Below are 15950 nucleotides of genomic sequence, written 5' to 3'. Positions count from 1 at the left end.
AGTGGGACAGTCCTCCAGGCCCCCCAGACTGGAGTGGGACAGTCCTCCAGGGCTCCCCAGACTGGAGTGGACAGTCCTCCAGGGCCCCCCAGACTGGAGTGGGACAGTCCTCTAGGGTCCCCAGACTGGAGTGGACAGACCTCCAGGGCTCCCCAGACTGGAGTGGACAGACCTCCAGGGGCCCCCAGACTGGAGTGGACAGTCCTCCAGGGCCCCCCAGACTGGAGTGGACAGTCCTCCAGGGCCCCCAGACTGGAGTGGACAGACCTCCAGGGCTCCCCAGACTGGAGTGGACAGACCTCCAGGGCCTCCCAGACTGGAGTGGACAGTCCTCCAGGCCCCCCAGACTGGAGTGACAGCAGAGGTCTATTGTTGCTCGTGGGCACCTGGCCCTGACCTTGCTCAGGCAGCCTCAGGAGCAGCACGTTGCTGTCAGGGCCCTGAGCCCGGCCGGAGGACGGTCTCACTTTGAACTCGTAGTCTTGGCCCCAGCGGAGGCCCCTGAGCTCCGCGCTCTGCGAGCCAGCCAGCAGGGCCTCTGCCCACGGAGCTCCCTGGCCTCCTGGCACCGGCTGGGTCCTGAATAGCGCCGTGTAGGATTGGGCAGGGGCAGCAGGGCCGCTGACCTGGGAGAGAGTCCGGAGAAAGGTGGGGGGTCAGGGACGCAGTCCTGTCTGGACCCCGGACTGGCTCCAGCCCTGGGCGCCAGGCCTCACCTTCCAGCTGAGCCACACGGCAGGCGCAGGCTTGGTGCCCTTGGAGGGACCCGGGTTCAGGAGGGTCACGTTTTCCAGCTGAATACGCACGGCCAGAAGCTCCAGAGGCTCTGAAGGAGAACAGCGCTGGGATGGGGGCTCCAGGCCCGAGTGAAGGAACTGAGGGGTCCAGGATCCCTTAGCTGCCGAGAACCCAAAACTCCCAGCTTCCTCAGAACTAGAGCGCTCCTATCTCCACTGTAGGATGGGGAAGCAAACCTCCCCTAAGATGGGGTCCACCATCTGATGCCATCCCAGGTTGAACCTCACATACCCTAACCTCAGCCCAAACCAGACCACACCAGCCTAACCGGACCCCCCTCCCCCCCCCAACCCCCTCGCACTGGCCCTGATGTTAGCTCCCTGCCTTACCCTGGACAGACACCCTGGCTGCCCGGCTCTTCCGCTGTCCCGCGTTGTTGGTGGCCACACACATATAAGTCCCCGAGTCACTCTTCTCTGCTCTTAGCATCCGCAAGGAGCCACTGGACACCTGTCAGGACAGGCACATGCGCAGTCTCCGTGAGGGGAGGGGCTCTGACAGGGGAGGGAAGCTGAGGGCCTTGCCGCCTTCCTCTCCTCAAATTCTGCGGGGGCACTCATAGGTGGGTCAGTCCCCAGGGCGGGCCCTGTAGTGGGCACTCATAGGTGGGTCAGTCCCCAGGGGGTGCCCTGTAGTGGGCACTCAGAAGGCAGGTCAGTCCCCTGGGGGTGCCCTGTAGTGGGCACACAGAAGGCAGGTCAGTCCCCTGGGGGTGCCCTGTAGTGGGCACTCATAGGTGGGTCAGTCCCCAGGGGGTGCCCTGTAGTGGGCACTCATAGGTGGGTCAGTCCCCAGGGCAGGCCCTCATAGGTGGGTCAGTCCCCAGGGCGGGCCCTGTAGTGCGGGGACAGGAGGAGGCATGGGGAAGGGAGCTATACTCACCCTGTGCCGCCCTGGCTGGAGGGCCAGGGGTTTCTCATCCTTCCACCACAAGACCGTGGGCTCTGGGTAGCCCCAGGGTGGCCAGCACTCCAGGATCACCTGCTCGCCCACCGTGGCCACTGTATCCTGGGGCTGGACCCGGAAATCCTCCTGAAGGACTGTGGGGAGGAAGGAGGCTCTGGGGGGAGCAGTGCCCGGTCCTCCCCTCCCCAAAGGCCCCCCTTGGTGTCTCCTGCCACACCTGCCCCATTCTATTTTTTCACGACGGTGCCCACTCTTCAGAGACCCATCTCCTAAGAGTTCCATGTAAGTTCACCCCCAACTCAACTCTCTCCTCCCGGTTCCCAGTCTGATATCCCTTCCAACCTCCCTCTGACGCCAATCCCAGGTTGAACCTCACATACTGTAACCTCAGCCAAAACCAGCCTAACTGGAGCCTCCCCCCCACCCCCCAAAACACACACACACATTGATCCTCACAGATACCCCTTCAAACCTCCCTCAGCACAGGCATATCACCCCAGGTGTGCCCACCCCGGCTCCCCTCCCAGGCCTCACCAGCCGCAGACAGCCGTGCGCCGCGGCTCACCGCTGTGCCCAGCCGGTTGCTGGCCTCACATGTGTAGATGCCCAGGTTCGTGGATAGGGCCTGGTTGTTGCGGGCGTGAGCCTGGGTGGAGGGCCAGTGCAGCAGCAGGGTTCCATCAGGTAGGAGCTGGTGTGTGTCTGGGGGCTCCATGCTCAGGGGCTGCCCATTCAGCAGCCAGTGGATGGTGGGAGGCGGCTGGCCCGAGGCTTGGCAGCTCATCTGGACGGGCTCGGGGCCCTGGAGCAGCTGGTCCTGTGGGTGGACTAGGATCTGGGGTGGGGAGTCCTGAGCCGTGCCTCCTGGAAGGGAAAGGGAGGCGGAGCCCAGTCTGACTACCATCAGGTGCCCAGATCCCTGCATTCCTCACCTGCCTTCTCTCCTCTGAGGATCAATTCAAAGGAAGGAGACCTTTCGAACTCTCAATCTGTCAGTCTCTCTCTCTCTCTCTCTCTCTCTCTCTCTCTCTCTCTCTCACACACACACACACACACACACACACACACACACACACACACACCATCCTCATCAACAAAAACATCATCATCTCTTGCAAAGGAGCAAGGGGGCCTCTTCTTCCCTGGCCAGGCCCTGGATGGAGGGAGCCTGAGCTAGGAGAGGGGATGGCCGGACTCACCCATGCCGAACAGAAGCAGGAGAGGCAGGGGCCACCAGACCCCAGGGAGACCCGCTCCTCCGGAGCCCATGGCTGCTCTCAGGTCTCTCACACACACACACACACACACACACACACACACACACACACACCATCATCATCAACAACAACATCATCATCTCTTGCAAAGGAGCAAGGGGGCCTCTTCTTCCCTGGCCAGGCCCTGGATCGAGGGAGCCTGAGCTAGGAGAGGGGACGGCCACACTCACCCATGAACAGAAGCAGGAGAGGCAGGGGCCACCAGACCCCAGGGAGACCCGCTCCTCCGGAGCCCATGGCTGCTCTCAGGTCTCTGTCCTGGGCCCAAGCACTTTGTCTTGCGGCTCTGAGCTCACAGGGAGCGGAGGGGCGGGCAGGCCGTTGGTGGTTGTTTGTGGCCGAGACTGCCCCAGAGGGAAGCAGCTCTGAGGAAACCGATGCTTCCTGCCTGGCCCTGGCCCTCGGTGCCTTGAAGAACTGGGAGGAGCCCAGAGGAGAGAAACTCCCTGGTTCCCAACCCCAGCCCTGAGGTTTACCTTGTGATCTAGTCTGGGATTTCTTTTTATTTTATTTCAAGCCTGCAACCGAGGTACATGTCCTTGACCGGAATCGAACCCGGGACCCTTTAGTCCGCAGGCTGACGCTCTGTCCACTGAGCCAAATCGGCCGGGGCTAGTCTGGGATTTCTTAAAGGCAATCCTCACACTAACCATAACTCTAACCACAGCTTTGACCCTTGAACCCTAAGCCTGTATTTAATGAGTCTCCATCCTTAATCCCTTGCTTTCAAGTGACCCTTGCTAGAGTGGACCGGAAAGCCAGAGGAAACTAAGTCAAGTGGAGTGGTCACTCCTCGGTCCATTCCTCAAGGATCGATGGAGCAGGGGGCTGGGTGGGACAGAAGACAGGGAGGCTTCAGAGGCTCTGGGACAAGCTGGAGATGCCCACCGTGTGTTCCTATTCAGCCCAGAGACAGATGAAATAAGCTGGGAGACCGTGGGCACGTTCCTTAACCTCTGCACGTCACTCATCTGTAAGTGGGGATAGTAACAGTAGTGCGTACCTTGGGGGATGGAGCAAGAATGCGATGAGATAAAACATAAGTCACTTAGTCCGGTGACCTAATGCATTATCAGTGCTCAGTAAGTTTAACCAATACTGTTATTTTTATGCACACCCCATCACGGAAACTACTCAAGCATCCTCGGCTGGGATACTTCAGGCCCCGGGATGGTGGCTTGAGTCTGATATTTAAGAGTCTTTCCAGCCTTGAAACCTGTGTCTGCTGCAGACAGGCCTGTAGCTTCTGAGCCTGCTGCTCCCCACCCCCCTCCCTGGAGAGAGGCTGCATTCCCCTCTCAGAGCCCACCTCCTGTTTACAGGTTTCTTCCTTCCAAATCTGGAATGTCAGCCATTTCCTGGAGCTGTTCCCGGAAAGCCAAGGCCGCCAAGGCCGGGCTCTGGGGGCTCAACGGAAGACTGTCTAGCCTTTGTTTCCAGTAGTTCCTGGCCAGCTCCTCCGTGAGGCCCCTAACCCAGCTACTCCCTCGCTTCCTCCCCTTCCCATCCTGGCAAGGTACCAGCCACAGCCACAGCCCTAACAGCCTATGAAGAGGAGTGAAGGCCGGGCTGGTGGCTGGCATGGCTCAGTGGTGGAGCGTCAACCTATGAACCGGGAGGTCACGGTCTACCTCCGTGAGGCCCCTAACCCAGCTACTCCCTCGCTTCCTCCCCTTCCCATCCTGGCAAGGTACCAGCCACAGTCACAGCCCTAACAGCCTATGAAGAGGAGTGAAGGCTGGGCTGGTGGCTGGCATGGCTCAGTGGTGGAACGTCAACCTATGAACCGGGAGGTCACGGTCTGATTCCCAGTCAGGGCACAGGCTCGATTCCCAGTGTGGGATGTGTAGGAGGCAGCTGATTGATTCTCTCTCATCATTGATGTTTCTATCTCTCCCTCTCCCTCCCTCTCTGAAATCAATAACAAAATAAAGAGGAGGGAAGGCCTCTTTCGCAACTCCTCTTCCCCTTCAAATGCAGACCAAGACTGATTGAGACAATTAGAACAAGAGAACACAGTGGTTTTTACAACCTGAGCGCTTCCAAGGGGTGGAGAATAGACAATGAAAGTAATTGAGCGACAGAGCTGGAAGGATAGGGACTGGGACCAGAGGAGAGCTTGGTATTTCAGAACTGGAGGAGCTAAGGCAGTGGTTCTCAACCTTCTGGCCCTTTAAATACAGTTCCTCATGTTGTGACCCAACCATAAAATTATTTTCGTTGCTACTTCATAACTGTAATGTTGCTACTGTTATGAATCATAATGTAAATATCTGATATGCAGGATGGTCTTAGGCGACCCCTGTGAAAGGGCCGTTCGACCGCCAAAGGGGTCGCGACCCACAGGTTGAGAACCGCTGAGCTACGGGCAGTGGTCAAGTCCACGGCATGTGTGCCAGGCGGAGTGACGCAGTTTACCGGGTCAAGGACCCGTGGAGCCAGAGGGATAAAGGGGTATTCATGTGGGCACTGCAGTCATCCAAGGGTGACAAGAAGGCTGTGCTGAGGCAGATGAATTTACTGCACACCCTGCCAGCCTGAGATTTCCCAGAGACAGAGCCCTGAGGCCTGTCTGGCCCCCTGACTGCTGGCTCCCCAAGAATGTTGCTGTCAGCAGTTCTTTGGTAGCCTCTCCTGCTTGCACACTGGACTTGGGGAGATTAACCAAGTTCTCTGCTAAGGACTGAATGCCAACTGGATTTATCTCAAACGTGTGCAATCTAGAAAGATGGTATAAAACCCCCTCAGGGGGAAAGATGGCAAGTCCCAAAGGAATTCGGATTCATGACTAGCCCTGTCCTCAGCTGAGTGCGAATGGACAGGTGGCACATTGCAGAGAGGTGCCAGTGCTGGACGGCAGGAACAGAGCCTCAGAGGCTACGGCGGCCTGAGGAATGGCCCCCGCCCCACAGCCATGTGCCTCATCCCTGGAGATCACCCCCATTCCATTCCATTCCATTCCATTCCATTCCATTTCAGACTCTCTATTCCCAGACTCCGGAGGACCAAGTGCTAAGAACCGATGGGGATAGAAGGGGCCAATTACTCTGAGCTGTTCCTGTAGGCCAGTGGTTCTCAACCTGTGGGTCGCGACCCCTTTGGCAGTCGAACGGCCCTTTCACAGGGGTCGCCTAAGACCATCCTGCATATCAGATATTTAAGGTTGAGAACCGCTGAGCTACGGGCAGTGGTCAAGTCCACGGCATGTGTGCCAGGCGGAGTGACGCAGTTTACCGGGTCAAGGACCCGTGGAGCCAGAGGGATAAAGGGGTATTCATGTGGACACTGCAGTCATCCAAGGGTGACAAGAAGGCTGTGCTGAGGCAGATGAATTTACTGCACACCCTGCCAGCCTGAGATTTCCCAGAGACAGAGCCCTGAGGCCTGTCTGGCCCCCTGACTGCTGGCTCCCCAAGAATGTTGCTGTCAGCAGTCCTTTGGTAGCCTCTCCTGCTTGCACACTGGACTTGGGGAGATTAACCAAGTTCTCTGCTAAGGACTGAATGCCAACTGGATTTATCTCAAACGTGTGCAATCTAGAAAGATGGTATAAAACCCCCTCAGGGGGAAAGATGGCAAGTCCCAAAGGAATTCGGATTCATGACTAGCCCTGTCCTCAGCTGAGTGAGAATGGACAGGTGGCACTGTGTGGAGAGGTGCCAGTGCTGGACGGCGCTTTGCCCTCTGGTTTTAAAGTGTTGAGGCTTGTGAGTGTCTGATAGTTGCCTGCAAGAGGGGAGAGAAAGGGCAGGGATTGCGTGCCCTTCTAAAGGACCCTCCAGAAGAAAAATGTCCACTTCTCGTTCCTGGCTTGTCTGGCTTCCTATTTCATGTTCTCTGAAGATGCAGTGGGGGATGCCTGCTGGCCAAGCGAATGGGGTAAAAGGTAAGGATTCGGGTAGGACTGAAGGCAGTTACACTATGTGGAGATCCTGGTTCCACTGGCAGAGAGACCTTGAATGTCACATAACCTCTCTGAGCCCCACTTCCCTCGTCAGGATATGTCGGTAGGAGGTTTATGGGTAGGGGATGTGGACGTGCTTTGAGAACACTAGCTATGCGCTAATTATCCCTTGGGTGTTCTGGAAATGGCACAGCTCCTCCCTGACCAACCTCAGTCAGCCTCAACCACCCCTGGGTACTCTTTTAGGTCCATCTATGTTGTTGCAAATGGTAAGGTTTTGTTCTTTTTTATGACTGAGTAATATTTCATACTATATAGGTACCACATCTTCATCCAATTGTCTATTAGTGAACATTTATGTTACTTTTATATCTAGCTATTGTAAATATTGCTGCAATGAACATATGAATGAATGCATATTTCTTTTTGAATTAGATCCTGCATATCAGATATTTACATGACGATTCATAACAGTAGCAACATTACAGTGATGAAGTAGCAACGAAAATAATTTTATGGTTGGGTCACAACATGAGGAACTGTATTTAAAGGGCCAGAAGGTTGAGAACCACTGCTCTAGGCCATTAAGGTCCTTCCCCTTACTTGGTCCAAGCATCAGGGACACTCAGGGATCCATGGAGTGGTTGCCCAAGGGGAGTTCCCAACAGTGAGGTGGATCTAGATGGCTCCCAGAGACCACAGTGCTCACTTCCGGCAACCTGGCCCATCAGCATCCTGACTGTCTCATTCCCACACACGAAGGAAGAGTTGGCTGCATGAGTCAAACGGATTCTGTCAGTGGGAGGTGCCTTCAGTTTTAAGGAAGTTCTGCTCCTTGCCCTGGTGATCTGCAGACCCAGTGGCCAATTTAGAAAGTACCTTCCTTTGCCCTCTGGTTTTAAAGTGTTGAGGCTTGTGAGTGTCTGATAGTTGCCTGCAAGAGGGGAGAGAAAGGGCAGGGATTGCGTGCCCTTCTAAAGGACCCTCCAGAAGAAAAATGTCCACTTCTCGTTCCTGGCTTCTCTGGCTTCCTATTTCATGTTCTCTGAAGATGAAGTGGGGGATGCCTGCTGGCCAAGCGAATGGGGTAAAAGGTAAGGATTCGGGTAGGACTGAAGGCAGTTACACTATGTGGAGATCCTGGTTCCACTGGCAGAGAGACCTTGAATGTCACATAACCTCTCTGAGCCCCACTTCCCTCGTCAGGATATGTCGGTAGGAGGTTTATGGGTAGGGGATGTGGACGTGCTTTGAGAACACTAGCTATGCGCTAATTATCCCTTGGGTGTTCTGGAAATGGCACAGCTCCTCCCTGACCAACCTCAGTGAGCCTCAACCACCCCTAGGTACTCTTTGTGGCTTTTTTTTTCCCTTCAATTACTTCTCAGTTTATTTTATTCATTTAAAAAAATGATAGTTGGCACTCAATATTATTAGATTCAAGTGTACAGGACACTGGTTAGACATTGATGTAACTTACAAAGTGATCCCCCTGATAAGTCTAGTACCCACCCGGCACCATCCATAGTTATTCCATTATTGGCTATATTCCCTGTGCTGTACTTTACAGCTCAAGACTATTTTGTAACTCACAATTTGTACTTCTTCATCCCTTCACTTTTTCAACCAGTCCCCCAGCCCCCTCTCATCTGGCAACCATCAGTTTGTCCTCTGCATCTATGAGTCTGTTTCTGTTTTATTGTTCATTTATTTAGTTTTCTAGATTCCATATATAAGTGAAATCATAGGGTATTTGTCTTTCTCTGTATGACTCATTTCAGTTAGCATAATACCTTTTCGGTCCATCTATGTTGTTGCAAATGGTAAGGTTTTGTTCTTTCTTTATGGCTGAGTAATATTTCATACTATATAGGCACCACATCTTTATCCAATTGTCTATTAGTGAACATTTATGTTACTTTTATATCTTAGCTATTGTAAATATTGCTGCAATGAACATATGAATGAATGCATATTTCTTTTTGAATTAGTGTAAAAAATTAGTTGGATTTTTTTGGATAAATACCCAGATGTGGAATTGCTGGGTCATCAGGTAGTTCTGTTTATAATTTTTTTTCCCTTGGGTGTTCTGGAAATGGCACAGCTCCTCCCTGACCAACCTCAGTGAGCCTCAACCACCCCTAGGTACTCTTTGTGGCTTTTTTTTTCCCTTCAATTACTTCTCAGTTTATTTTATTCATTTAAAAAAATGATAGTTGGCACTCAATATTATTAGATTCAAGTGTACAGGACACTGGTTAGACATTGATGTAACTTACAAAGTGATCCCCCTGATAAGTCTAGTACCCACCCGGCACCATCCATAGTTATTCCATTATTGGCTATATTCCCTGTGCTGTACTTTACAGCTCAAGACTATTTTGTAACTCACAATTTGTACTTCTTCATCCCTTCACTTTTTCAACCAGTCCCCCAGCCCCCTCTCATCTGGCAACCATCAGTTTGTCCTCTGCATCTATGAGTCTGTTTCTGTTTTATTGTTCATTTATTTAGTTTTCTAGATTCCATATATAAGTGAAATCATAGGGTATTTGTCTTTCTCTGTATGACTCATTTCAGTTAGCATAATACCTTTTCGGTCCATCTATGTTGTTGCAAATGGTAAGGTTTTGTTCTTTCTTTATGGCTGAGTAATATTTCATACTATATAGGCACCACATCTTTATCCAATTGTCTATTAGTGAACATTTATGTTACTTTTATATCTTAGCTATTGTAAATATTGCTGCAATGAACATATGAATGAATGCATATTTCTTTTTGAATTAGTGTAAAAAATTAGTTGGATTTTTTTGGATAAATACCCAGATGTGGAATTGCTGGGTCATCAGGTAGTTCTGTTTATAATTTTTTTAGGAGCCTCCATACTGTTTTCCATCGTGGCTGCACCAATTTACAATCCCACCGACAATGCCCAAGAGTTCCCTTTTTCCACATCCTCACCAACACTTGTTGTTTATTGATTTAGTGATGACAGCCATTCTGACATGTGTGAGGTGATATCTCACTGTGGTTTGAATTTACATTTCTCTGATGGTTGGTGACATTGAGCATCTTTTCATATGGCTGTTGGTCATCTGTATGTCCTCTTTGGAGAAATATCTATTCAGGTTTTCTGCTCATTTTTAAATTGGAAAATTTTGTTGTTTTTGGTGCTGAATTGAGTTCTTCATAAGTTTTGGATATAAACCCCTTATCAGATGTATTGTTGGCAAATATCTTCTTCCATTCAGTAAGTTATCTTTTAGTTTTGTTGATGGTTCCTTTGCTGTGCAAAAATGTTTTAGTTGGTGCGGTACCATTTGTTTATTTTGTCTTTTGTTTCCCTTGCCCAGGGAGATATATCAGGAAAAATATTGCTAAGAGAAGCGTCAGAATTTCCTGCCTATGTTTTCTTCTAGTAGTTTTATAATTTCAGCGGTCCATCTATGTTGTTGCAAATGGTAAGGTTTTGTTCTTTCTTTATGGCTGAGTAATATTTCATACTATATAGGCACCACATCTTTATCCAATTGTCTATTAGTGAACATTTATGTTACTTTTATATCTTAGCTATTGTAAATATTGCTGCAATGAACATATGAATGAATGCATATTTCTTTTTGAATTAGTGTAAAAAATTAGTTGGATTTTTTTGGATAGGAATTACTGGATCATATGGTAGCTCTATTTTTAATTTTTTGAGGAACCTCCATACTGTTTTCCATCGTGGCTGCACCAATTTACAATCCCACCGACAATGCCCAAGAGTTCCCTTTTTCCACATCCTCACCAACACTTGTTGTTTATTGATTTAGTGATGACAGCCATTCTGACATGTGTGAGGTGATATCTCACTGTGGTTTGAATTTACATTTCTCTGATGGTTGGTGACATTGAGCATCTTTTCATATGGCTGTTGGTCATCTGTATGTCCTCTTTGGAGAAATATCTATTCAGGTTTTCTGCTCATTTTTAAATTGGAAAATTTTGTTGTTTTTGGTGCTGAATTGAGTTCTTCATAAGTTTTGGATATAAACCCCTTATCAGATGTATTGTTGGCAAATATCTTCTTCCATTCAGTAAGTTATCTTTTAGTTTTGTTGATGGTTCCTTTGCTGTGCAAAAATGTTTTAGTTGGTGCGGTACCATTTGTTTATTTTGTCTTTTGTTTCCCTTGCCCAGGGAGATATATCAGGAAAAATATTGCTAAGAGAAGCGTCAGTTTTCTGCCTATGTTTTCTTCTAGTAGTTTTATGATTTCAGGTTTTACATTTAAGTCTTTAATCTATTTTGAGTTTATTCTTGTATATGGTGTAAAAAAGTGGTGTAGTTTCATTTTTTGCATATATCTGTTCAGTTTTCCCAACACCATTTATTGAATAGACTGTTTTAACCCCATTATATATTCTTGCCTCCTTTGTCATGGCATGGGCTTGTTTCTGGGCTCTCTATTCTGTTCCATTGATCTATGTGTCTGTCTTTATGCCAGTACCATGCTGTTTTGATTACTATAGCCTTGTAGTATAGTTTGAGATCAGGTAGTGTGATACCTTCGACTTTATTCTTCTTTCTCAATTGCTGTGGCTATTTGGGTCTTTTGTAGTCCTATATAAATTTTAGGATTATTAGTTCTGGTTCTGTGAAAAATGACATTGGTATTTTGATAGTGATTGCATTGAATCTATAGGTTTCTTTAGGTAGTGTGGACATTTTAACCTGGTTCTCCAGTGCGGCGGGAAACTTGGTCTGTGACTGGCAGCGTGTGCCACTGCTGTGGTTTCACTAAATGAATACCTTCCTGAACGCCGAACATCGGCACCAGCTGTGACCTCATGGAGAGGACAAGACCGGCTACACCACCTCCTCCACCCTTCAGCTGCTGTCCTGCAGCCTCTATAGTTACTATCTTGACCACCTTTTTCTTCCCAAAGAATTCAAGGACCCTGGAGTAGTCTCATTCTGATACCTCCCTTTCAATTTACCCGCTATTATTTCCCTGTATTTTATTTGTCTGAATTTTGGGAACCACAGATTAGATATTATTATTTTATAAAGGACTGTTCAGATTCGCCTTTCTCTTTTGTACTCATCTCTTTGCTTACCATTCTTTCTTGTACCTTAAATATTTCTTTTGGAATAATTTTCCCTCTTCCTAAAATATTTTTAGGAGTTTTTTTTAGTGTTGATGGCAAACTGTAGTTTTTGTTTTCCTGATAATATCCTTCTTTTGCCCTCCGATATGGAAGTTTGCTTTGCTAAGTATTCTAGGCTAACAGTTATTTTATATATATATATTATTGATTTTTTTTACAGAGAGGAAGGGAGAAGGATAGAGAGTTCGAAAAATCGATGAGAAAAAAACATCGATCAGCTGCCTCTTGCACACCCCCTACTGAGAGTCTAAATCTATTGCTTTTGAATCTGCAGACTCTCCTTCATGGTGATTTGTTTCCATCTGTGTTTATGACCTTTCATTGTAATTCATCTTTGGTTGGTCTTAATCTCTGACAATTTTAGGAGGTGCTTGTCTCTAGAGAGGCTTTGCAATTTTATTTTATGTGTGTTTTTTAAATATTTTAAATCTTGCACACCCCCTACTGAGAGTCTAAATCTATTGCTTTTGAATCTGCAGACTCTCCTTCATGGTGATTTGTTTCCATCTGTGTTTATGACCTTTCATTGTAATTCATCTTTGGTTGGTCTTAATCTCTGACAATTTTAGGAGGTGCTTTTCTCTAGAGAGGATTTGCAATTTTATTTTATGTGTGTTTTTTAAGTATTTTAAAATTGATTTTTAGAGAGAAAGGGAGAGGGAGAGAAACATCGATGTGAGAGAGAAACACAGATTGGCTGCCTTGCATGTCCCCTACCAGGTATTGAGCCCCCAACCAGGATGACGCCCAACCTACTGCGCAACACCAGCCAGGGCTAATTTTTATTGTTGAAGCCTGGGATACGACCAACTGGGGGCCCTTCCCAGGACACCAACTTAATACGGGCGTCTCAGGTTCAGCTCCCCCACCTTGTCACTTGTCCAAGTCTAGTTTCCATTACAGGGCTATGTAAATATTTATCCCTGAGCAATTCACATTTTATGGGGACTAAGTAGTCTGGACTCATGTTACATTGCCAAGATTTCATACATGCTGCTCCTTCTGCCTCCAATATGTGTTCTTTCATCCTTTTTTCCTTCTCCTCCACCTGATTAACTAATCTTCCTAACACGAAATTCAGGCCTATTCTCCTCCAAGATACTTTAATCTGGGTTAGAGAACACTCCTATATGCTTGCAGAGCACCCTGTATCTGCCTCTATCGTTGCATCTTCCGTACTGTATTGTACTAATCTGTTTACCCATCTGTCTTCCTCCATGAGGCTTCTGGGTAGGAGTCCTGGCATAGTTATGCTTGTTAGGTTTGATCAAATAATTGAATCGACACCCCTCCCCTGGGAGTTGACTTTTAGGCCACTTCACAAGGGACATTTCCTTTCCCTTAGACCACATTCCATTTGCTAAGACCATTATCTCTGGACTTTCCCAGAATCCCGGCCTGCACAGAGAATTCTCCGCCCAGAAAAAGCCTGCCTAGAGTCCTTTAAAATCTCTGACTCCCCCCCTAGCGGGTTTGGCTCGGTGGATAGAGCATCGGCCTGCAGACTGAAGGGTCCCAGGTTCGATTCCGGTCAAGGGCATGCTTGGTTGAGGGCACATCCCCAATAGGGGGTGTGCAGAAGGCAGCTGATCGATGTTTCTCTCTCATCGATGTTTCTAATTCTCTATTTCTCTCCTTTCCTCTCTGTAAAAAATCAATCAATAAAATATATATTTAAAAAATAAATCTCTGACTCCCTGCCCCTGGGTGCTGGTGCCATTTGGGGGCTCAGCCCACCTGGTATCCAGATAACCAAATAAATTTATAATCCCTTACCACTTTGGCCTTGTGCATTCCTCCTTCGGCAACCCTAACAATGCTGTTTCCTCAGTGTCGATCACAGGGCCTGGACCATGGTAGAGTAACAAATGTTTATGACTCAATGAAAGAATACCTGAATGGATGAATGTGGGTGAATGATTTTGGAATGGACGATTTGGGGTTTTCAAAGAGGATGAAGGATGGTGAAGGAAGATGAGAAGGAAAAAGGGAAATGACTGATGTTTTTAAGTTTGTTTTGTTCTCCTTGCTTAAGTGGAAGAAAGATGTCATTTCATTTCATCAAGTTTATTGAGCACCCAGTATGTGCTAGGCACGCTGCTAGATGCTAGTAATACAAAGATGAAGATCCAAACAAAATACAAGAGAAACAAAATCCACTTCCTCACTCCCCCAACCTCCCCAACCCCACTCAAGGTAAATTTGGCTTCAGCTGGGGAAGCTGGGCCTGGGCCCTCAGGGATTCAGCATCAGGGTACGGAATACAGCAGACTCTCATCTCATCCCACCCTAATCTTCACCCCTGCCTCTCAAGGCTGACCAGCATCTTCCCCTTCTCTGAGTCCTGCATCTCACACCTGCCTGAGCAACTTACCCTGCACCTATTATCTCTGGATGAGGCACCTGGGAATATTAGGGGAGCAGTTCGGGACAACTAAGGGGAGCTGCAAAAGCCTGCAGGCTCAAATGAGCCACAGGCACGCTGGCAGGCAGAGGGGGAGGGGCCAACTAGAGATGCTTTTGCCCTTGGGGCTGGGACAAAACTTGCCCCAGGGTGAAGGGTGGAGACAGGGGCCTTAGGAATTGCTCTGTGGGATGGTGGAGAGTCAGAACTGGAGCTTAGGAGGTCGAGGAGGGGCCTGGGGTGCAAGGACCCCTAGAGGCATCAGAAAACAGAGGTCAGAAGACACAGAAGGTCTCCTCTTCCAGCTTTTCAATTGCCCTCTCTCCTCACACAGTAGATTACTGTCTCTCCTACAATTGGTCCATAGGCTGGGACCATCCCTCCACTCCCCCCACTTAGCACACATTTATACACCCAGATGTCCGACTTCTCCATCCATCATTGATCCAGCTACATGCCTGTCCATCCACCCACCCGTGCACACATCTTTGTGCCCACTTGCCCATCCATGGCTGCTTCCAACTCTCCCAGCAAGTGCTCTCCCGCACCAGTCCTGTGCCGGTCCTGTGCTAGGGTCACGGGGCATGCAGAGATTAAAATGAATTAAGTTTACAATGTTCAAGAAAATCTTGGTCTAAGTCTGTATTCACTCCAGGTCACCTTCCAGGTGACTATTTGTTGAGCTCCTCCTATCAGTCAGGTGTTTCAGGCACTGGGCACAGATAGACACTGTTACTCTACCCCCTCCCACTTTACAGACGAAGAAACTGAGGCTCAGAGGTTATAGTGCAGTGGTTCTCAACCTTCTTAATGCTGCGACCCTTTAATACAGTTCCTCATGTTGTGGTGACACCCAACCATAAAGTTATTTTTGTTGCTACTTCATAACTGTAATTTTGCTACTGTTATGAATCGTAATGTAAATATCTGATATGCAGGATGTATTTTCATTGTTACAAATTGAACATAATTAAAGCATAGTGATTAATCACAAAAACAATATGTAATTATATATGTGTTTTCTGATGGTCTTAGGCGACCCCTGTGAAAGGGTCGTTCGACCCCCAACGGGGTCGCGACCCACAGGTTGAGAACCGCTGCTTTAGACAGTTGTGCATTTTGAGCAAAAGGCCTCTGTAACCTGGGCTTGCCCAAAAAGTGCCAGGAACCAGGTGTTCCTTCAGCGGGAAGGGAGGCGGGTGGCAAGGGCGCGGGATAGGTTACTGATGTTAGTTTCCATAAGACCCTTGGAGGACTGGGCCGGGAATGTAATAATCTATATAGTCCTAAGGGGGCACAACCCTTATCCACCGAGAACACTGCCAGCCAAACAGAAGCAAACGCGACCCGGTTCCACCCCTGAATCTCCCGCTCCCGCTGCCTCCTCCATCAGCTCAAGCTCATCCACGTCCTCGGGCGAGACCCGTGCGCCCGTGCGCTCCTGCAGGGACCTCCCTTCGCCCCGCTTTCTGACCTCTCGGGCCTCCCCACCTCCCCGGCCGGCC

At 48.9% G+C, this 15950-nt stretch overlaps 2 protein-coding genes across 2 annotated transcripts in view; one reads left to right on the top strand and one right to left on the bottom strand.

The window, feature by feature from the left end:
* ROBO4 (roundabout guidance receptor 4) overlaps positions 1-2985 on the bottom strand; it is an 18221-nt gene extending 15236 nt beyond the window's left edge. Inside the window, exons 1-6 of the mRNA XM_014543404.1 lie at positions 2904-2985; positions 2239-2568; positions 1681-1838; positions 1128-1248; positions 717-826; positions 398-626 (exon numbers count right to left, since the gene is read on the bottom strand). Coding sequence (XP_014398890.1) covers positions 398-626; positions 717-826; positions 1128-1248; positions 1681-1838; positions 2239-2568; positions 2904-2973 — 1018 coding nt within the window. The 5' untranslated portion in view covers positions 2974-2985. The remainder of the gene's footprint in view (positions 1-397; positions 627-716; positions 827-1127; positions 1249-1680; positions 1839-2238; positions 2569-2903) is intronic.
* An 11614-nt stretch (positions 2986-14599) lies between these two features.
* The window catches only part of HEPN1 (hepatocellular carcinoma, down-regulated 1), a gene marked incomplete at its 5' end in the record, with an annotated part of 2087 nt that continues 736 nt past the window's right edge, over positions 14600-15950 (top strand). The window contains 2 exon segments of the mRNA XM_014543403.1: positions 14600-14680; positions 14683-14812. Of these exon segments, the coding sequence (XP_014398889.1) occupies positions 14600-14680; positions 14683-14812 (211 nt within the window).

Source organism: Myotis brandtii, unplaced genomic scaffold, assembly GCF_000412655.1.
Source record: "Myotis brandtii unplaced genomic scaffold, ASM41265v1 scaffold325, whole genome shotgun sequence".
NCBI lineage: Eukaryota > Metazoa > Chordata > Mammalia > Chiroptera > Vespertilionidae > Myotis > Myotis brandtii.
This window is presented reverse-complemented; position numbering and strand designations above follow the sequence as displayed.